Source organism: Elgaria multicarinata, chromosome 3, assembly GCF_023053635.1.
Source record: "Elgaria multicarinata webbii isolate HBS135686 ecotype San Diego chromosome 3, rElgMul1.1.pri, whole genome shotgun sequence".
Lineage (NCBI taxonomy): Eukaryota > Metazoa > Chordata > Lepidosauria > Squamata > Anguidae > Elgaria > Elgaria multicarinata.
In genome coordinates this window covers 155171401-155194150 of record NC_086173.1, presented here as the reverse complement: position 1 = coordinate 155194150, position 22750 = coordinate 155171401, and the positions used below count along the sequence as shown (strand labels likewise).

General features: G+C 45.9%; 1 protein-coding gene across 1 annotated transcript; it reads right to left on the bottom strand.

Moving 5' to 3' along the window:
* Window positions 1-2792: 2792 nt before the first annotated feature.
* LOC134396167 (zinc finger protein 883-like) lies at window positions 2793-14668 on the bottom strand. The gene is made up of 4 exons (XM_063122566.1): window positions 14600-14668; window positions 8335-9054; window positions 7761-7857; window positions 2793-4116 (listed from the first exon to the last, which is right to left on the bottom strand). Exons 2-4 carry the CDS (start codon window positions 9031-9033, stop codon window positions 2888-2890), a joined length of 2025 nt encoding a protein of 674 aa, XP_062978636.1. The 5' UTR covers window positions 9034-9054; window positions 14600-14668; the 3' UTR covers window positions 2793-2887.
* Between the last annotated feature and the right edge of the window lie 8082 nt (window positions 14669-22750).

Sequence of the window (22750 nt, the reverse complement as noted above, 5' to 3'; positions counted from 1 at the left end):
GATCTGATTGTCCAAGTTGCATGTCTGAAAGCGCACTCAGGCATACAGGCAACAACGATGCTTGCTAACAATGGTGGCTACATAATCACAGTTTAAACATGCTCACTAACCATTTGTTGAAAAGGGGTTAACAGCCTAATCATGGTTTAGCGTGTTGTCTGAACAGGCCCAGTGCAGACTAAGAAATTAGGAGTAAGAAGTCCACCTGCGTGGGATAGACAAGTCTCAGAGTAGGCCTAGTGTGCTCTAAAATACAAATCCCTACTCATCTTTGGAAGCTCATTGGAGACTCTATTGACATAAACCACCTCACAGGGCCGTTGTAAGGATATGGAGGGAGGGGAGAGAACCATTCCCCCTGGGCACTTTAAAACAGCCTTCCCCTACCTGGTACCCTCCAGTGTGTTGGACTACAACTCCCATTATCCTCAGCCAACAAGGCTATGGTAGCTAAGGGTGATAGAAGCTGTAGTAGCCTTAGAAGAAGTGCAAGAAAATAAAATAAATACATCCATTCTAATCCACTCTACAACAAACACCACATAAGACATGGCACCTTGAATTTAATGAGGAACAGGTGTAATTTCAACACATAACCTACAGTGAATGCATCTGCATGAAGCTAAAATTCATTTTTTAAATAAACATGTACAATTACCCACCCACCCCATAGCCAAGCCCAAAGTCCTTTAGCTCCGGCTATGTAACAACGACTGAAAACAAATGCAGACATAAAAATAGGTATATACAAAGAGCAAATTCCAAAGTGTCTCAATATAATACAACAGAATGGAATTCCACCCCCACACACACACCTGCAACATTGCCACCGTTCCTGTTTTACTTTTCTTTAAATCCAGCACCAACCTTTCGAGACACCAGCTCTGCATGAGCCAAATTAGTTTTGGAAATCCTCATTTTGAAGGTCTATGCACCATGAGTTAGATCCAGATTTACACTGCACAGGCAGAAGTGGGCTTCTCTGCCCCATCCTTCCCATGGCGGCCCCTCCAGCCCCCAGAAAATGCTACAAAATCAGGAGACCCTGCTGAATGGGATCAACTGTGGAGGGTGGAAGAATCCCCCAAAATCGGGCCAAGGGACCTTCTCTGAATGGAGCATTTCCTCTTGCAGAAGGTCCCTTCCTCACGACAAAGGCAGATCCTGGATCCAACCCCATATGATCTCCCAGGCAGCTTACCACACATTACAATACAAAATAATAAGCCAGCAAGGCCTTGTTCCATCAACCAAAGGGGGCTTCCCTTCTGCTATGGAGCCTCAGGGCAACTGGCATGTGGGGCGCTGAGGAGTCTTTCAGGCTGTGTGTGTGTGTCAGGGGGAGCAGCTTCCCTTCAGCTGCTCCTTCTGTGGCTGAGGGAAGGGAGGGGCAGGCTGCTCATCCCCTTACCACCATGTTCTTCCTGGGAGGCAGAGGGACAACATTCCAGTGGTCAGCAGTAGAAGCCAGAGTGGCCTTTTCCCTCGCTTCTAGGCCTTAGGGCAAGTGGTCATAGGCACTGCCGTCAAATGCCCTAGGGACCCATCCCTGCAATTGGGAACAAAAGGATTGGAACCGTCCTGAGAAGCTGCCCCAGGTTCTCTGTTGCTTAGGAGGCTGGGAGTTACCACAACAGGTTTGGGCTCCAATCAGGCTTCTTGAGACTCGGTTTACAGCAGCCTCCCCCAATCCGCTGCTGGATGATAACAGGTCAAAAAAAAAAGAGAGAAACTGGTCCTCAGGTTGAAAAAAGGATTTATTTGTATGAAGCCCAGCGAGTTTCGGCCTGTGTCCTATTAAAGACCTTCTTCAGGGGGGTGTTAGAAGATGTCTGCAGATTTTCCTCTAGCAATAAGATGTCTCCTCTAATAATTCATTGGCGACTGACGAGTTATTAGAGGAGACATCTTATTGCTAGAGGAAAATCTGCAGACATCTTCTAACAACCCCCTGAAGAAGGCCTTTAATAGGCCGAAACACGTTGGGCTTCATACAAATAAATCCTTTTGCATCCTGAGGACTAGTTCCTCTCTTTTTTTATTTGACTTGGATGCTTATCTCCTTTTGGTTTTTCATTGGGTGTAGGAGCAGGAGGTGCCACTGCCCACTTGCTCAGAGGCCCTATGAAAGTGGGAGCAATGATGAGAGGGAGGAGGAGGAGCTATAGCAGCTGGTGACCATGGTGATGAGATGGTAGACAGGCTGAGGGAGGGGGATCATTACCGTGTCTTGCCCAGGGGTTCACAAAAACCTGGAGCAGTCAGCATGTCGTCCAACACATCTGGAGGACACCAGATTTGTGCAAAAAGGGGAGAAACAAGTTCTCAAGATGCTGAACTTTATATATATATATATATATATATATATATATATATATATATAGGTTGAGAAGCCCGACGCGTTTTGGCCTGTATTTTTGCTAGGCCTTCCTCAGGGGGCTGTGAGCAATTAAAATGCATACTGTAAATACATATTGTAAAACATGAAAGGAACAACACATAGTAAAAATAAAATATGAAATACGTTTAAACATATTTCATATGTACAGAGCCCCCTGTGGCTATATGTTAATTTTACAGTAAGAATATATATTTTACTATGTGTTGTTCCTTTCATGTTTTACAATATGTATTTACAATATGCATTTTAATTGCTCACAGCACCCTGAGGAAGGCCTAGCAAAAATATAGGCCGAAATGCGTCGGGCTCCTCAACCTATATATATATATAAGTTCAGCATCTTGAGAACTCATTTCTCCCCCTTTTTGCACCTTTCTTGGCTGGTTCTCTCCTCCCATTTTTGCTTTTGGACACCAGATTTGGGAAAGGCTGGCCTAGGCCCTTAAAGCCTTCTTGCTGCGGTCCCTCCTATCACCTAAAGTTCCTTTACGGTTTCTCCCTGGCGTGGATTTTCTGATGCCTAGAAAGATTCGAGGAGCTGGAGAACGTTTTCTCGCATTCGGGGCACTTGTACGGCTTCTCCCCCGTGTGGGTCCGCATGTGCTTTTTGAGCCCTTGGCTCCACCGGAAGCTCTGTCCGCACTCGGAGCAGATGTAGGGCTTCTCCCCTGTGTGCGACCTCTCATGTTTGGCGAGCTGCGACCTCTGGATGAAGCTGTTCCCGCAGTACGAACACTGGTAGGGTTTCTCCCCTGTGTGTGTCCGTTTGTGGGCGGTGAAGTGGGAGCTGGAAATGAAGCACTTGCCGCAGTCCGGGCACTGGTACGGCTTCTCCCCTGTGTGCGTCCGCTTGTGCGTCGTCAGGTGAGAGCTGTAGGTGAAACATTTGCCGCACTCGGAACACTGGTACGGCTTCTCACCTGTGTGGATTCTCTCGTGTTTCCTAAGCTGGCAGCTGGAAATGAAGCTCTTCCCACACTCGGAGCAGACGTACGGCTTCTCCCCCGTGTGGGTCCTCGTGTGCGTAATCAGGTCCGATTTCTGATTGAAGCTTTTGCCGCAGACAGCGCATTTGTGGGGCCTCTCCCCAGTGTGGGTCCACTTGTGTATCACAAGATGCCGGGTCTGGCTAAAGCTCTCCCCGCAATCCGGGCACTTATAGGGCTTCTCCCCCTTGTGGGTCCCCTCGTGGATCACCAGTTGCGGCCTGTACCTGAAGCTTTGCCCGCAATCGGCGCACCGGTACGGTTTCTCCCCCGTGTGCACCCTCCGGTGTCTCAGAAGGTTACAGCGAGTCCCGAAGCTTTTCCCGCACTCGGAGCACTTGTACGGCTTCTCCCCCGTGTGCGTCCTCTCGTGAATCAGGCGGCCGATCTTATCGCTGAAGGTCTTGCCGCACACGGAGCATTTGTACGGCTTCTCGCCAGTGTGGAACCTCTCGTGGATAATGAGGGATTCTTTCCGGGTGAAGCTTTTACCGCAGGCCGAGCACTTGTGCGGCTTCTCTCCGGTGTGGGTCCTCTCGTGGATGATGAGGTGGGCCCTGCAGTCAGAGAGCTTCCCACAATATTGGCATTTGTGCAGCTTTTCCTTTGGCACCATCTTCTGGTTCTTGGGAAGAGGGTCAAAGCCACCCTTTTTCCGCACGTTGCTATAAGTTCCCTCTTGCAAGCCAGCTCCTTCCCCGAGAATATACTGCTGCTGGTCATTGCCTCCTAGAACAACAAGCAGTCATATATACATTTATTCATTTCTTTTTTAGCATTATTGACATATGAAGTTTTGTATATATCTACATCAATGAAACAATCGTTTTTTAAAAAATTAATTTTCCAAAACAAAATTAAACCAACCAACAATAAGGGGGGGAAATGATAAAAAGAAATACATTGGATGTGAATCTAATTATTGACAGAAGGTAACATACTTAACATATATGTGTATTTTTTCTTTCCCTTACAAACCAACCTATAAGAGGAATCCATAGGCTATTTAGAGATTTTCTTTATAATTCTTTACCACAACAGTCTCTTTTCCATAGTCTGAGGAAAGGCTTGGACAAACACTGCTGCATATCACACTGATTAGTATATAAATAACATCCTGCTGCCATATTTTATAAAAGTCAGGTATTTTAACTTTGCTTTTGGCTAGTTTCAGCAGAAACAATCATGAGACAAGTTGTATATTCCAGAAAAGAAGGAAAGGAGGCTTCAACACCAGGCAGTGTAGCGCAGCAGGGTTGAAGCCCTGAGACATTTTAATTAGCAGGGGCAATTATTTATTTATTCATTATATTTGCATCTCGCCTTTTTTCCTCCATAAGGAACTCGAGGCGGCGTATATAATCCTCCTCCTCTCCATTTTATCCTCACACCAACAACCCTGTGAGGTGGTTTGGGCTGAGAGTCTGTGACAATGACGTCACCCCACGCCTCGGATTTTCCTGTTCCCTCACAGTTTAGCTGCAATCCTCACAGCAACTTCAGCGGGGTTTCAGAACGGATTTTCCCAGCAACAATACACCGGTTGTGAGCTATCCATGCTGTATAATGAAAAGTATTTTGGGGGTAGCTTGGCCTTGAATGTTGATACGGATCACCACAGCGGCCTGGATTTTTGGACTCTCCCAGTGGCTGTGGGAACTGTCATGAGGAGCACCTGCACTTCGCAATTACCACAGCAGCACGGACACCAGGGGAGGCCTGCAAGCTGCTGCCCTCACACTGCCGCCCGCCTGGCGCTGACATTGTTGTCTTTTCGGTGCCAGGTCAAGACTTTCCTCTTCTCCCAGGCAGGGCTGGGCAGAGGGAGGGGGGCAGTGGGGGCAGTTGGCACGGGCCTACAATTTTGAGGGGGCCTACTCCAAGTCCCCCCGGGCAAAGTTGCTTGATTTTAAGTGTTAACACTTAACACTTAATTTTAACTTAAATTTAAATTTTACTGTTTTAACTCTGTATTTTAATCTTATAATCAACTTTACTGTGTGGTTTTATCCTGGTTGCGCTTTTTATACTGTATTTCGTAATTGTGTTTTTAACCTGTTGGATGTTTTTTTTTTATTATTTTACTTAAACATAATACACACAATTAAAGAAAAACAACCTAATACAATAATATTGCGATACATTAAAATCTCATATTTTCGCTTAGCCTATTAACATAATCAAACTTAATCTAAAAGTGCACCCTCCACCTCGGGACCTTATTCCTCTTTCCAAAAACTCATAGTTTCTTCAGCTGGTGGTTTCCCACTTCCCTTAGACAACACAAATACTAGGAACTGTTTCCAGATTCCCTCAAAATCATTCGTTTTTGATATACCTCTTCTCATTTTAATATTACATGTCAATTTATCATTAATAGCAATCTCCCATACTTCTTTATACCACTCTTCAATAGAATATTCCCCTTGAATCTTCCAGTTCCTAGCTACAATCAACCTTGCTGCAGTCAGCAAATTCGTTATCCTGTTGGATGTTTTTTGTGGTTTTAATTTTTGTGAACCGCCCAGAGAGCTTCGGCTATTGGGTGGTATAAAAATGTAATAAATAAATAAATAAATAAATTTTTCTGTTGTTGATGATGAATTTGCCCAAAGAAAAGCCCATAAAGTATTTCTGGATGTGAAGAAGTGATGTCTTATATACATCTTGGAATAAAAGTGCTTGCCATTATTTATTTTTATAAATAGTTCTAGTTCATATGTATTTAGAACTGATTAAAAAAATACTTAATGAGCAGTTTGAAATGGGGCCTACATTTCCCATCAGGCCCGGGCCTACTACCAGCTTTGCCTGGCCTTGCTCCCAGGCATTGAGCAATATGTAATTAGCCTGGGTTTGTTTTTGTATGTTTTTGTGATTTAAATTTTTAAATTTTTTGTATATTGTTTTTAAGTGTTTTTATCCTATGTAAACCGCCCAGAGAGCCTCGGCTATGGGGCGGTATACTACTACTACTACTACTACTAATAATAATAATAATAATAATAATAATAATAAAATCTGTGCAACCTTCGGCCTAATTTCAAAAGCAAAGGATGAGTTCAAACCTCTGGTAAAGGAAATCTGTCCTTTGCCCTGCAGCCTGCTGAGATAAGGAAGTGGCAGAGAGACTGAGGAAAGGGGTGGCCCCACCAACCAGGGCTGGCTCTAGGTTTTTGAGGGCCTTGGCCAAGTCATCTCCAATGGGCCCCTCTCTCTCTCTCTCTCTCACTCTCTCTCTCTGTGTGAGTCTACCTTCTTACCACCCTTGTCACCATCTGCTCCTATCCGTTTTCTCCTCATCGCTCCTACCCACTGGTGTTTGCCCTGGCCATGGCCTTTCAGGTTTCTTCAGGGTTTACCAAGGAAACAAAGTAGTCAGACTTGAGGTTTGCTTACAAGGAGACAATCTTTACTGGAATAGTTTACAAGCACATCAGGCATATCCCAATAAAGGTGGACCAGACTTCGAAGGCTTCCTGCACAAAAGACCCTTCGGCAAAATCTGGACACCCCCACCCCACCCCACCCCTGGGCACAAGAACAATTATAGCACAACTGAACTTGGAAAGTTGAGCAAATGATTGATTACTAGGTTTAATAACAAGTATACATTCTCAGCGTTAGTAATAACGAGGCTTACTGATAATAAGGCACTTCTTTGGCATCTCTGGACCATGCCTTTTGCCTCCGGTCCGGTCCTCTGGACTCTGTTTGCCGGTTCCACCACTGTCCCTCCCAGCCCCGGCGTTCCTGCACTGAGGCCTTGCCACCCCTGACCCTGAAACTTAGTAGAAGCAACCATTCATGCATAAACGTTTGCATGCAGCCATTGTTTTACAGGCCTGTAGGCCATACACCTGGCTTGACAGCCAGGGAGCAAGTAGGCCATGGTATCTGCTCCTCCTCCTTCTCACCTCCATGCCTCCCACCCTTCCCATGTGCGTCTGTGACATCACAGCAGCTAAGCCAATGGTTGGGTGCAGATTCAGCCATATTTAACTAGTCTAACTTGAAGTGCATCATACAAGCAGGAACACACACACTGGTCTCGTTCAGACAACATGCTAAACCCTTTTGCAGCAAATGGTTAGTGAGCGTGTTTAAATCATGGTTATTTAGTCACCATGGTTAGGAATAATTCACACAGTTAAGTCACAGTTCAAACGACACGCTAAGCCATAATGTTTAGCTCAAAATGCTTAACCACTGCAGCTTAGTGTGTCGTCTGAACACAAGAGGCAGTAGATTTAGGGAGTTTCCATGTTGCCCCAGAATCTCAGCCAGTGAAGCATCTGGAAGAACCACCTGAGAAATCCCCCAGCAAAGGATGCAGCCCCCTGACTTTACCCCAATGTTAGGGGCCTCCTCACCGTCGCTGTCCATGGGGAGCTCGATCTTCACAATGTCAGAGGGATCTAGTTCCGACTTGGGGGATTCGGCAGACAAGCCATCCAAATCCTCTGGTGGCTGAAAGAGAAACAGGAACAAGGCATAGAAAACACCGGAAGCTGCTTTATACTGAGTTGGGTTGTGTAGTTACAGGGGGGGGGGAAAGCACCACTAGATGGAAAAAGAACAGGAGGCAGGCTCTAGTGCTGCTAAAAACAGTTAAAATCTTTAATGGTTCTTTTTTTGTAAAAGGCTCGACATGGTTCCTCTCTATTCGGCCCTGGTTAGGCCTCATCTAGAGTATTGCATCCAGTTCTGGGCTCCACAATTCAAGAAGGACGCAGACAAGCTGGAGCGTGTTCAGAGGAGGGCAACCAGGATGATCAGGGGTCTGGAAACAAAGCCCTATGAAGAGAGACTGAAAGAACTGGGCATGTTTAGCCTGAAGAAGAGAAGATTGAGAGAGAGAGAGAGAGAGAGAGAGAGAGAGAGAGAGAGAGAGAGAGAGAGAGAGAGACTGAGACTCTACAGGTGATTAGAATGAATCCTTCTCACCTTCTGCTCTGAACTCTGAGCCTCTTGCGGTCTCCAGAGGAAATCCTCGGCCAAGGCCACCGCCCGGCTGCCGCTTTCCGGGCCCCGTTCCCTGACCCAGCACTGCATCTCCAGCGGCAGGATCAACAGGAACTGCTCCAGGATCACCAGCTCCAGGATCTGCTCTTTGGTGTGCCTCTCGGGCTTCAGCCACTGACGACAGAGATCCCAGAGCTGGCAGAATGTCTTTCGGGGACCCTCGGCCTCCTGGTAGCCGAACTGCCGGAAGCGTTGGCACCGTAGCTCCATAGGGACGGCCCCCTCCTCTGGGTTCTCTTCCTTTACTCCAGTCACAGGATCCCGGCTCCCATAGACATCGGGGCCTTCTTGGCCTGGCAGGGTTTGGCCCACAGCCTGTCCTCTAGGAGACCACTGTTTGGTGTCAGCGACTCCCTTGAAGGGGACCTGATAATCCGTGGTATTGTCCTCAGATAGGGGCGGAGGGAGCTGTGAATTTCCCCAGCGGGAATATGGTGACGGGGTCTTCAACTCCTGCCTCTCGGCTTCCCAGAACCCCTCTTCAGGTTCTTGCTTAATCTGAGGTGGAGTCACCCCTGTCAGGAACTCCCCGATTGTCTCCACCTGGACAATGCGAAGATCTTTCCCTCCGGTTGCCAATCGCTCCCCTGCTTTGGGTCCCGGCGAGTCCCGTTCCTCCATCTTGCTTCCTGGTGACAACTCCTGGATGGGGAAGGGCATCCATTCAGTTAATTCAATTAAAAGGTGGGAAACGAAGTTGGGCAAAAACAGATCTTCCTAAGTCAAAACATCTGACGGCAGGATTTTATTTTATATATTAAAGAGCGACAGGCTTGTCCAAACCTTTCCTCAGACTATAGAAAAGAAACTAAGGCTCAGTTCAGACAATGCGTTAGTCAACACAGTGGGAAAACTCAACTCAACAGCTGAGTTTTTAGGGGGTACCCCCTACACAATATGTTCTAACTCCACCATCGTGTGACTGTGGGCTACCGTGGAGTTGAGTAAAATCCATTACAACATTTGACTGACAGTTCCTCCACACTCTTTCCTCCCCCGGTCCTCCCGATGGTATCCCATCAGCCATTGCTGCAAAAACCAATCCTGGTGGCTCTCCTAGAGCGCCACTTGCTCCTTTCACCACCCTTGTCAAGGGAACTCTGCAGCCAGTGGGAAAAGTCAATGCAATGGAAAACGCCACAGAGCCCTCCACGCAACAAAACAGTTGTGGAGGAACTCTCCTCTGTACAGCATGGATTTTCAGCATGGAGTGTTTCCCACACACACACACACACACACACACACACACACACACATACACAACCCTCCACTGTGGGGTGTATTCCTGCCAGACAACACATTTCTCAATGGTGATGTAAAAACTCCACCGTGGAGTTCTAAAATCACCATTGAGAAACATGTTGTCTCAACTGAGCCTAAATATAACCTGTTATGGTGATGAATTATAAAGATAACTTCCCAGCAGCTTATGAATTCCACTTATATTTTGGTTTGTAAGGGAAAGGAAAAATATACAGATATATCAATAATTATTTAAGTCCAAATGTGTTTTTTATCCATTTCCCCCCCTTACTGTTGGTTTGTTTAATTTTGGGAAATTAATAAAAAGGGAAAATAGCCCCTCCAAACTGACAGTGGGGCAGCATCTGATGAAACACGCCCTGCTGGGGCTAACGTGGTTGTCACAGCATTCTTTTCTTTTACTTGTAAAACCATTTCAGTCGGGGGTAGCCGGCCAGACATGTACATGGCCATACATTATTTTTATTATTATTTTGTACTTTCACCTTATATTATCCTTTTCTACAGCAAAATGCTGCTTGCTGCCAAATGTGTTTAGCATCAAGATAGCAGAAGCACATTCTGTTTTATTCCTGTAATCGTAATGGTGCTTTGAGGTGTTAAAAATGCAAAAATTCACAAGCACAGAGTATTTCTTTTTTATATTGGTTGGCAAACTGTCTTTTGTTCGTTTTTTGCTCTAACGTATTGAGAATGTAGAAGCAGTTGTATATTGTTATAATTATTATCAACAGCTAGACCGGAGTATCTTATCCCTGCTGAAGTTTGAGAATCCCATTTCTATACTATGTATGCAAGTGGGCAAGTCTCCCAACAGTTTCCAAGAGCTGTAATTAATAGTGCTCCTGAGTGGCCCCCTGTATCTGTTTCTGAAATAAATAACCTTATCCTGAAACTTAAACAGGGTAAAGCACCAGGTGGAGACAACATCCCTCCAGAACTGCTTAAAGCCAATAAAGAGTGGTGGGCGCCAGTTTCAGCAGCCCTATTTACTTACATCAATTATCATCCCAATATACAAAAAAGGGAAAAGATCGGACCCTGCAAATTACAGACCTATCAGCCTTTTAAGTATAATTAGTAAATTGTATGCCAGCCATCTTCATTAAAAACTAGTTATGTGGCTGGATCAAGAAAATATTCTAGAAGACGAAGAGGCAGGATTTAGGTCTGGGCGATCTACTATTGACCAAGGCTTGGTTCTCCAACACCTGGTTGAAAAATATGCATCATCGATATCATCATCATCTCTTTTCTCATTCATGGCGGTTTTTCTACATGAACATGACAGGCTTTGCCAGGTCATGCTGTCTACTAGGAGGAGGGCTTTCTCTGCTGTGGCTGTGGAATGAGCTCCCCAGAGAGGTCCGCCTAGTGCCTACACTGTACTCCTTTCGTCGCCAGCTGAAGACCTTTTTATTCACTCAGTATTTTAACACTTAATTTTAATTTTACTGTTCTAATTCTGTATTTTAATCTTATATCAATTTCTGTTGCGTGGTTTTATCCTGGTTGTGCTTTTTATACTGTATTTTGTATTTGTGGTTTTAGACTATTGGTCGTTTTATTATGGTTTTAACTTTTGTGAACCGCCCAGAGAGCTTCAGCTATTGGGCGGTATAAAAATGTAATAAATAAAATAAAATAAATAAATAATTTTACTGATTCAGGAATTTACGGACTATTAAGCACGACTGCTTTCTGGATGTTAGTGAGGATATATTTTGGTAGGCCCAGTTCTGTGTAATGTTTTTTATGTGATGCCAGTGACTAATGTGACATCATCATCATCATTTCTATACCGCCCCACAGCTGAAGCTCACTGGACAGTTTACAAAAAGCATGGAATGGTAGTGAGGAAGAGTGTCAGAGAAGTGAAATGTTAATGGTGTGCTTCACAACTGGAGTAATACATACGGCAATCTAAAGCCCCCCTCTCCAGGGTCCAGGGTCTAAATTGATGTAGTTGCACCACTGCAGAGAAAACATTCCCCTCACTTCCCACTAGGGTTCAGAGGAATCATAGAATAGCAGAGTTGGAAGGGGCCTACAAGGCCATTGAGTCCAACCCCCTGCTCAATGCAGGAATCCACCCTAAAGCATCCCCGACAGATGCTTGTCCAGCTGCCTCTTGAAGGCCTCTAATGTGGGAGAGCCCACAACCTCCCTAGGTAACTGATTCCATTGTCACACTGCTCTAACAGTCAGGAAGTTTTTCCTGATGTCCAGCCGGAATCTGGCTTCCTTTAACTTGAGCCCGTTATTCCGTGTCCTGCACTCTGGGAGGATCAAGAAGAGATCCTGGCCCTCCTCTGTGTGACAACCTTTCAAGTATTTGAAGAGTGCTATCATGTCTCCCCTCAATCTTCTCTTCTCCAGGCTAAACATGCCCAGTTCTTTCAGTCTCTCTTCATAGGCTTTGTTTCCAGACCCCTGATCATCCTGGTTACCCTCCTCTGAATAGGCAGAAGGCAGCTGACATTTTGGGGACAGCTTCCTCAAAACAAAACAAAAAACATATGGTCATATCATCCAGACAAAGTGATTCCTAGCGAGTAGAATTAAAATTGGGCTGCCCTTAAGAACTGCTCTGAAATGTCAATTGGGGTACCATCCTACGCATGTTTAGACAGAAAAATGCCCTACAACTCCCAGCATGCCCCAGTCAGACATGCTGGGAGTTGTAGGCCTTATTTCAGCCTAAACGTGCATAGGATTGCGCCTTTCGTGCTCTTCGTTTCATGGAGTATTGATTAAATTATGGTCCGATCTTGCAACAGTACCATCAGCTGCCTATTTGTTTCTGGGCTCATTTTAAAGCAGCCTTCCCTAACTAGTTTCCATTGTTAGACTACAACTCCCATCAGCCCCAGCCAGCATGATCAGTCATCTTGGAATTATGGTCCAACGTGTGGGGGCACCCAGCTTGGGAAAGGTGGCTTTAATGAGCTGATCTTAACTTTGGAAGCTCTAAACCAGTAACGGGCAACTTGGGCCCTTCAGATTTTTGGCCTACAACTCCCATGATCCCTCAGCATTGGCTGTGCTGGCTAGGGCTGATGGGAGTTTTAGGCCAAAATATTTGCAAGGCCCTTGCTCTAAACAGGTGGCTTGGAGGTTGTTTCAAGGCCTGTTTTCTCCCACATGAGCTTGCCTACAGATTAAGATCACCTCCAGAGGATCTGCTCTCAATCTAGCCCTTATGCAAGATCAGAAGAGGGGGTAGCTGAGACAGGGATTTTTTTTTAGTGGCACCAAGACTGTAGAATATCCTGGAAATCCACCGCCCCCCTTTTCTTTCATCTTCAGGCAATTGCTGAAGAGTTTTTATTGTATCGTTATTTTGTTGTTGTTGATATTATTATTATTATTATTATTATTAATAATAATAATAATATTGTTATTGTTGTTATTTCAGCATGCTGTTAAGAAGTTTACATAGGAAGCTGCCTCATACTGATTCAGACCATTGGTCTATCTCACCCAGGATTGTTGACACTGACTGACAGCTGCTCTTCAGGATTTAAGGAAGGCCTCTTTCCTAACCCTACCTGGAGATGCTGCAAGCAGAAGGCTTCCGGGTTCAATCCTAGACAGGTGAAAGAAGAGAAGGAAAGGGAAATGGAGGCAGATGTGGACAGGGAAGGAATATATAGGGTGACCCTATGAAAAGGAGGACAGGGCTCCTGTATCTTTAACAGTTGCATAGAAAAGGGAATTTCAGCAGGTGTCATTTGTATATACGGAGAACCTGGTGAAATTCCCTCTTCATCACCACGGTTAAAGCTGCAGGAGATTTAAAAGAGGGCAGGGCACCTGCAGCTTTAACTGTTGTGATGGAGGAAATTTCACCAGGTTCCCCATATATACAAAGGACACCTGCTGAACTTTCCTTTTCAATACAACTGTTAAAGATACAGGAGCCCTGTCCTCCTTTTCATATGGTCACTCTACGGAATATATGCTTGTTCCAGCTGCAGTGCAGACATTTAAACTTTTGAGTTGCAGGAGGGCCTGCAAAAGAGGGGGTCATTTTCAAGGCTTCACAGAAAAGGTAGACTTTTAAAAGACATTTGAAGGAAGCAAGAGAGGCAGCGTCACACAGGTGTCCAGGGAGGCAGTTCAAGGCATACTGAGCAGCAAAGCAGACTGGAGGTGTGTCTTTTTGAGGTACCAGAAAGTACAGTTGGGAGAGCAAAAATGTGAGGTCGCAAACCCATTGGAAAGAGCTGGACTTTTAATGCGTTTTTACCTAGAATTTTAGGGAGCAACCTTTGAATAGTTTGGCAGAAAAAAAGCCATAAACCCTCACGATTCCCCAGCCACCCATACTGGCTGGAGAATGCTGGGAGTTATAGGGCTTTTTTTCTGTCTAAACACGCATAGGATATCATCCTTAGTCATACTTAGCACAGACCTACAGAAATCAATGGGGCTGCAAGTTAGTCTAATTCAAATCCCATTGATTTCAATGGGTCTGTTCCAAATGAAATAATACCTCGTAAAACAAGCCATTTTACAAAACACATAGGTCTGGATCCCTATGTGTTTTCTATAACACCTTGTTTTAGGAATAATAATCCTAATAACAATTTAGTCCCAAAACCCATATGGGTGTAATATATTTATTAGGCCAACTGAAAGATCACCATGCAAGCTTTCTTTTGCTTGGCCTAATAAACGTATTACACCAATAGGGATTTTCGCATTTTTCTTACACGGCTACCTTTGTTTTTAATTTAAAAAAACCGGGATATTTCCAAGTGCTAAAGAGACACTTCGTTTTCCCCATGCACCCCCGATCTAGTCTCCTTTCTGCAGTGATGGATCTACTCCAAGGATCCCCCCCTTTTCTTTTCCTACCTGCCTGCATCCCAATCCGGATCCCACCAAGCCTCACTCGCGTACCCCGTTTTGAACTCACCGGCTCCTTGCACCGCTTTGGCACGACGCTCTCCTCTTGGGGGTGTTATTTTGCAGCCCTTGCAGGAGGGGGAAAATCCAAGAAAATGAAGCTCAACACACCAGGAAGGGGAGAGGGTGGGGCAGGAAAGTGACCTCACTGGGTTTCTCTCCACCTCCTCCTCTCTGTCTTTTTCTTTCCACATCCCTCCCTCGCCATATGTTTCTGGTCATTCCTCTCTAGGCCTAAAAAGCTCGGTGCATTTAACCCCTTGAGCTTCTTTGGGGGGGGGGTCCTCCAAAGTAAGAGACTTTCAGTTAGGCTGCTATTTATGCAGCGCCCTCTCACTCCCCCCCCACCCCATCAAAAGGAAAAGAGGAAATGCATCACCAAACAAGAGGACACAAATCTGCATGCAATTTGCACCGAACGATTTATACGTACAGAGGCTACTTTAGAAACAATACCTATCATGCTACATGTAAATAGAAATGCAATACACCTCTCACTGGGCGGGGGGGGACTTGTTCACCTCAGTCTGCCGCCCAGTGGAATGCTGGGAATTGTAGTCCAACACATCTGGGAAGGTTAAACTAACCAGAGTCTCTAGGGTGACCATATGAAAAGAGGACAGGGCTCCTGTATCTTTAACAGTTGCATAGAAAAGGGAATTTCAGCAGGTGTCGTTTGTATATATGGAGAACCTGGTGAAATTTCCTCTTCATCACAGTAGTTAAAGCTGCAGGTGCCCTGCCCTCTTTTAAATCTGATCATTCTAGTATAGCTCCCGCACCTTTAACTGTTGTGATGAATTTCACCAGGTTCTCCATATATACAAATGATATATTTATTTATCCATTTATTTATTTATTTATTTATAAATAAATAACCGCGGGCTCCGCGGTTTAATTCCCCCGTCTACAGAGTTGTGAGGCAAGAGGGGCAGAACCCCCCCCCTGCCGCTCTTACCTAGAGGGGGCGCTGATTGCAGGGGAAATAATCCCGTCCGGGAAGCACTTCGGCAGCTGCCAATCCTACCGTCCATCGGTGGGGAGCCATGCACTTTCTGGGACGGGCGCATGCTGTCCCTGGGTTGGGCACTGCCATTTGCGGTGCCCCTCATGCCTAGGGTGACCAACTGTCAGGATTTCCCCGAATTTGTCCTGGTTTTTGTTCTTTCCATGGTGTCAGGGGGGATTTTCTATAATTTTCAATAATGTCCTGGAATGGCACACCTTCCCCTTTAAGGCCGCCATTAGCATGGCAGGAGGGAGTGACATGCTTTCTTGAGGCATGTCATTCCCCCACCCCAAGCTCCAATTGAGGTCTTAAAGGGGAAAGTGGGTCATTCGTGGACATTATAGAAAAGGCCCCAATTGGAGTGGATGGTGGTGGTGCAGAATGAAATCCTTTCCCCTCCTCCACTCCAATCGGGTTCTTTAAGGTGGCGGGGGAATAACGTACTTTCTGCAGGACTCAGAAAGCTGCTTCCCCACACACACACTAGGTGTCCTCTTTTTTGGTTTCCCAAATATGGTCACCCTACTCATGCCCCCCTATCCCTTCCACAGAGGGAAAGTGCTGGCAACTGGGTATGCAAAGAACTCCTGCTCCGTTCGCAGCACTTTGCGGTGAACAGGGGCGCAGGGGTGAGCGCATTCTCCTGCGTCCCCATCGTCCATTTGCGATTTGTTGCTATGCTGAGGGTGGGGTGGAGGGATTTTTTATTATTATTTATTTAATTTATATGTGGTGCAGAGTAGTAAAGCAGCAGTTTCTGCAGCCGAAACTCTCCCTACGGCCTGAGTTTGATCCCAGCGGAAGCTGGTTTCAGACAGCTGGCTCGGGTCGACAAAGCCTTCCATCCTCCCGAGGTCGGTAAAATGAGTACCCAGTTAGCTGGGGGAAAGGTAATAACAGCCGGGGAAGGCAACGGCAAACCACCCCGCTATAAGGCCTGCCAAGAAAACGTCAGCGAAAACTGGCGTCCCTCCAAGAGTTCAGTAATGACTCAGTTCTTGCACGAGAGGTTCCTTTCCTTTCCTTCTCCACAACTTATGGAGTGTTGAGGGGAATAGCGACAAGGGAGATTGGAACTAGTGTGCTTATCGTTGTTCTCCCCTCTTGCATGTTGATTGTTCACAGAAATAGAATATCTGAATATAATGAGTGTTACTTGCGTATTTGTTTCAGCTACAGGTGGAAGATGGGGCTGCTAATTCCCCCTAAGATTGAGGAGGGACCACTTGATACCATGAAGATACAGCTCTCCACGGATGCCAAGCAAGAGGGCAGTTTGCTGGGTAAGGATAAGGATGTGATCAACTTTCCAGGGTACTTCTGATATAGGTAATTACTATTGTTTGAAATTTCTAAATGGCTTATGTAACCGAAGGCCAGAGTCAATCTGACCTCCCTGCAAGGCGGTCCCGGGACCAAGGACCAACCACCCTAAGGAGCCAGAGGTTTCAGGAATAAATCACACACACACAACGTAAGGACCAAAGCAGGTTTATTACCAATTCACTAATACTACCACGTAAGGCTTTGATCTGAGGTAGCAGCATGCATGATTATTTTAATTATTAAATTTATATAACCGCCCCATAGCTCTCTGGGCAATTTACAAACGCCTCCTTGGGTTCCTTGGAGGAAAAGAGGCGGGATATAAATGCAATAATAAATAAATAAATAAATTTCCGTTGCAGTTTTCTGGACCTTTTCCTGCTGTTCAAAATCCTTTTAGAGGTGCGGTGACCAGACCGCAGTATTTCATGCGTGTCCCATTCACACCACAGATTTGTATATGAGTATACAAATGAGTATACCATCTGTCAGGGATGCTTTAGGGTGGATTCCTGCATTGAGCAGGGGGTTGGACTCGATGGCCTTGTAGGCCCCTTCCAACTCTGCTATTCTATGATTCTATGATTCTATTATAAGCTGTGAAGGACATGGGGTTTGCTGATGGAAATGTACTGGCTCCTGGCTCTTTAAGTATATGGGCTTTTAATTGTATTATTCTTTCTGCTGTGTATCTGTTCTGGTATGTGTTGTGTAGTTACACTAGTATGTTAAGTGAAGGTGGGAGTTGGGACTCTAGGCGCCAAGACTTCAAGAGACTCCAAGGTCAAATTTGGCCTTGCACCTGCAGGTTATCTCCCTAGTCGTTAGGATAATTGGGTTCAGTGTGAGAGAGAGGGCGAAGCCTCTCCAGGAAGGGAGGGGAATTAATAGTCAAGCTGAGTTAGGGGTTGGTTCAGCAGGGTCATGGGGCTTTATAGCCACAAGGGGATAAAAAGGGGCATCCTGCCGAGGAGGGGGTCTTCTCTTCGGGGTTTGGAGGAAGAACATTAAAAGCTGCCTGGGATGGTTGCTTGGAGTAAGCTAGAGTTTTTGTTTATGTTTTAGAGGTCTGGTTTTCCTAAGACAAGGCTGGCCGCTTTTATGGCTAGGGGAGGGCTAGCCGTTTGTCAGTACTAAATGGAGCATTGTATAGTTGTGCCTACCTCTTTTGTAATTTACCTTTTAATTCCTTCAATATAAATAACAAAGCTTTTAATGGTTGAATTCACTAAGTTGGCACATTGTTTTAACTGTTTTAATAGTTTTACTACTTTTAAATTATATATTGCTTTAACTTGGTGTATGGTTTAATTTGGTTTTAGCTGTGTATATTTACTGTTTTGTACTGTATGCTTTTATCTGTATGCCGCCCTGAGATCTTATTGATATAGGGCGTGATATAGCCTAGATAGCCTAGCTACAGTTATCCATGCTCTGATAAGCTCTCATTTGGATTACTGCAATGCGTTATACGTGGGGCTGCCTTTGAAAACGGTCCAGAAGCTTCAGCTGGTACAAAACAGGGCAGCCCGCCTACTAACAGGGACTGGCTGGCAAGATCATATCACGCCAGTCCTTCTACAACTTCATTGGCTGCCAGTCCAGGTCCGGGCCGATTCAAAGTGCAGGTATTAACATTCAAAGCCCTAAACGGTTTGGGGCCAGGTTATTTGAAGGAACACCTCCTCCCATATGTGCCTGCCCAGACCTTAAGATCATCCACAGGGGTCCTTCTCCGTGAGACCCTGCTGAAGGAAGTGAGGCAGGTGGCTACTAGGAGGAGGGCTTTCTCTGCTGTGGCACCCTGGTTGTGGCACAAGCTCCCCAGAGAGGTTCACTTGGCACCTACATTGTTTTCTTTCCGTCGCCAGCTGAAGACCTTTTTATTTTCTCAGTATTTTAACACCTAATTTAACTTAAATTTAAACTTTGCTGTTTTAATCTCATATTTTAACCTATTTTAAATTTTGCTGTGTGGTTTTATTCTGGTTGTGCTTTTTATATTTGTGTTCTAAATGTGTTGGTTGTTTTTATGCTCTTCATGGTTTTAATTTTTGTGAACCGCCCAGAGAGCTTCGGCTATTGGACGGTATAAAAATGTAATACATAAAATAAAATAATTAATAAATGTTATAAATAAATAAATAAATATCACTGTCTACTAGCCTTGATGGCTGTAACCTTTGAAGACCAGCTTCTGGGCAACATCAGGAAAAACTTCCTGACTGTTAGAGCAGTGCGACAATGGAACCAGTGACCTAGGGAGGTTGTGGGCTCTCCCACACTAGAGGCCTTCAAGAGGCAGCTGGACAACCGTCTGTCAGGGATGCTTTAGGGTGGATTCCTGCATTGAGCAGGGGGTTGGACTCGATGGCCTTGTAGGCCCCTTCCAACTCTGCTATTCTATGATTCTATGAAATACTTGAAAGGTTGTCACACAGAGGAGGACCAGGATCTCTTCTCCATCCTCCCAGAGTGCAGGACACGGAATAACAGGCTCAAGTTACAGGAAGCCAGATTCCAGCTGGACATCAGGAAAAACTTCCTGACTGTTAGAGCAGTATGACAATGGAATCAGTTGCCTGCTGAGGTTGTGGCCTCTCCCACACTAGAGGCCTTCAAGAGGCAGCTGGACAACCATCTGTCAGGGATGCTTTAGGGTGGATTCCTGCATTGAGCAGGGGGTTGGACTCCATGGCCTTGTAGGCCCCTTCCAACTCTGCTATTCTATGATTCTATGTGCAAGAGGGTGCTGTTGCGCTCATGTTCTGCTTGTGAGCTTCCCCAGAGGCATCTAGTTTGCAACTCTAAGAAATAGGATGCTTGACTAGGTTGGTCTTTGACCTGGTCCAGCAGCAGGGCTCTTCTTATAGTTGTTTTTTTTAATCACTCACGACTTTGTCCTTCCAACTGAAAACGTACTTTTTCCTATTGGCCACACCGAAATGAAGGATCTGGTTGGAAAGGAACTCTGTCAGTTCATCCTTTGTCTTATCATGAGCCAGTAATTTATTCATTGGTGTACTTCCAATCGTTGTTTCTGGTCTGATTTTGTACTGGATTGGATCTGAGCCTTTTTTGCTGAATCACTCCCATCTCTTTTTTCAATGGGTTCTCTTTGTAAGAGTCGAAAACCACATGAACCTCACTGTTAATTGCTGAATTTTTCACCAATCCATTTGCTGAAGCTTACAGCAAGGTCACGGCATGTTTTCACTGAGTTAGGTTTGTGGTAGGTGTGAAGAAGTGCCATGCCATCTACTATCGCCAGGATCTCTTCTCGATCCTCCCAGAGTGCAGGACACGGAATAACGGGATCAAGTTAAAGGAAGCCAGATTCCAGCTGGACGTCAGGGAAAACTTCCTGACTGTTAGAGCAGTATGACAATGGAATCAGTTACCTATCAGTTGTCCATATATACAAATGACACCTGCTGAAATTCCCTTTTCTATGCCACTGTTAAAGATACAGGAGCCCTGTCCTCCTTTCCATATGGTCACCCTACCAAAGTACCCAAAGGTCCAAAATGGTTGGCAGCACCTAGTGTGAGGCAAAACACTGTGCGGACCACGGAATAATAATAATTATTATTATAATATTTGTATCGGGAACACTGACGGCCATCAATTTGGATGGCTTTAAAAGGGGCTTGGATAAACAGCTGGAGGAGAAGGCTATCAGAGGCTACTGATCCCGATGGCTATGTGCTATTTCCAGTATCAGAGACAATAAGCCTATATACGCCAACTGTAGGGGAAGATGGGTAGGAGGGTGCTTTTGCACCATGTGTTGTTTGTGGGTCTCTGGTCCACAGGTGGTGAACCGAGTTATGGACTCGATGCCCCCTTGGTCTGATCCAGCAGGGCTCTTCTTATGTTCTAAATGTCTTTCCACCCACTGCAGAGCTCCCCTGTTCTTTCCATGACACCCCCCCTCACCCTTGGAATGCCCCATTCCCCAGTTGGAGGGCAGGGCTGATATTGCGGCAGGGATCATAGTATCATAGAATAGCAGAGTTGGAAGGGGCCTACAAGGCCATCAAGTCCAACCCCCTGCTCGATGCAGGAATCCACCCTAAAGCATCCCTGACAGATGGTTGTCCAGCTGCCTCTTGGATGTCTCTAGTGTGGGAGAGCCCACAACCTCCCTAGGTAACTGATTCCATTGTCATACTGCTCTAACAGTCAGTAAGCTTTTCCTGATGTCCAGCTGGAATCTGGCTTCCTTTAACTTGAGCCCGTTATTGCGTGTCCTGCACTCTGGGAGGATTGAGAAGAGATCCTGGCCCTCCTCTGTGTGACAACCTTTTAAGTTTTTCATAGGATATATCTCTTCCTTTTGCTTGAAATAACTGTACCTTTCTTTTTCTGGTCTATTGACTGTAAATAAAGGATTGATTGATTGATTGAAGTCTTTCATAGAATCTTAGAATAGCATAGGATGGGGGTGCCTCTGGTACTGGAGCTGTTCTGCTTCTTGGGGATGGAGAGGCAAGTGAGGATTCAGTGAAAAGAGAAATCCCCATCTTTTTCATGTGGGTTACTCCCTAGGAATTGTGTCACCATCTCATATATTTGCATAAGTAAATGAACACATGCAAATTTGTGCCTTCTTTTGCTCCTAGAGCTTGAGCCCCTTTTAGGCAGCTGCTAACCCACCCACCCCCGGGGCTGTCTCCTGCCCCCCTGCCCAGAGGGAAGTCACTGCTCCTCCCTCCAGCCGGGGTCCGCTATCGCCTGTTCCTATGTTTGCAAGCAAACGGCTTTTATATTAGGCACGAGATTGTCTCTTTAAGGTTTTTAAAATCTTTGCAAACCGCCCAGAGAGCTCTGGCTCTTAGAGAGAGGGAGCTTCTCCCTCCCAGTCCTCCAAGGGTTAAACGAGCGTAGCTCTGGTTCCTAGAGAGGCAGGAAATGTTTTTAAAATGTGCGGGAAAAACAAGAGCGAGAACCCCGCATTCCTCTTCCGGGAAGGGAAAAGGGCCTCGTGGGTCTCCTTGGGCAGGCGGGGAGGCGGATACAAGGCCGGAGAAGGAGGTAAAATGCAATGTACATTGATGGTGCTATAAATAAATAAATAAATAAATAAATAAATAAATAAATAGATAGATAGATAGATAGATAATAATGCAATGCAATGCAATGTGGGGCTGGGAGGTGGAGGAGGAGACGTGTGTGTGGGGGTAAGATTTTGCTCTGGAGGGCGGCTGGGAGGTCCAGGGGTTGAGCCCTGCAATCCAGCTGCGTGAAAGAACCCATACAAGAACGTATATTTTTATATTTCTCTGCACTCCTGCTCTATCCTCCCAAAAGTAAAAACACTGCTAAATGTTGACATTCAAAAATTCAGACACCCGCAGGTAAATTTTTGTAAGTACCCATATTATATATCCGCTTCCCCAGTTTCTGCTCTGTTCCACTTTACCAACCAGGGTATATTTCTTGCAAGGCCAGAGGCAGACCAGAGTTGCTGCCGGCCTTTGTGCTTCTAAGGAAGGGAGATCAGTAGGGGTGTGCACGGACCCCCCGCTCCGCCCCGCGGGCCGATCCGAAAATTTCGGATCGGCTCACTCTGCTCCGCGCTGCTCCGCCCATACTCCGCTCCTCTTCGCCGCGGAGCTCCGGCTCCGAATCGGAGCTCCACAGTGGAGGGGAGTGGCGCCAGGTAAGGCCGGGAGAGGAGGGCGGGAGGTTTACCGGGCCCTGCCGCCATCGCTGCCCGTGCGGCGACGGCGGCAGAGCCCGGTAAGGGACCAAGGGGGAGGGGGGCCTTACCTGCTATTACCGGGCCTTACCCCGTAAACCCCACTTACCTTTCCGGCAGAG

What these genes read in the sequence shown, in the direction of transcription:
- LOC134396167 (XM_063122566.1), bottom strand. Translation starts at nt 9,033, where the DNA reads ATGGAGGAACGGGACTCGCCGGGACCCAAAGCAGGGGAGCGATTGGCA. An exon ending in CTCAGAGTTCAGAGCAGAAG is followed by an intron (nt 7,858 to 8,334) that starts GTGAGAAGGATT and finishes TTTCTCTTTCAG; the next exon opens with CCACCAGAGGATTTGGATGG. An exon ending in GCTCCCCATGGACAGCGACG is followed by an intron (nt 4,117 to 7,760) that starts GTGAGGAGGCCC and finishes TTGTTGTTCTAG; the next exon opens with GAGGCAATGACCAGCAGCAG.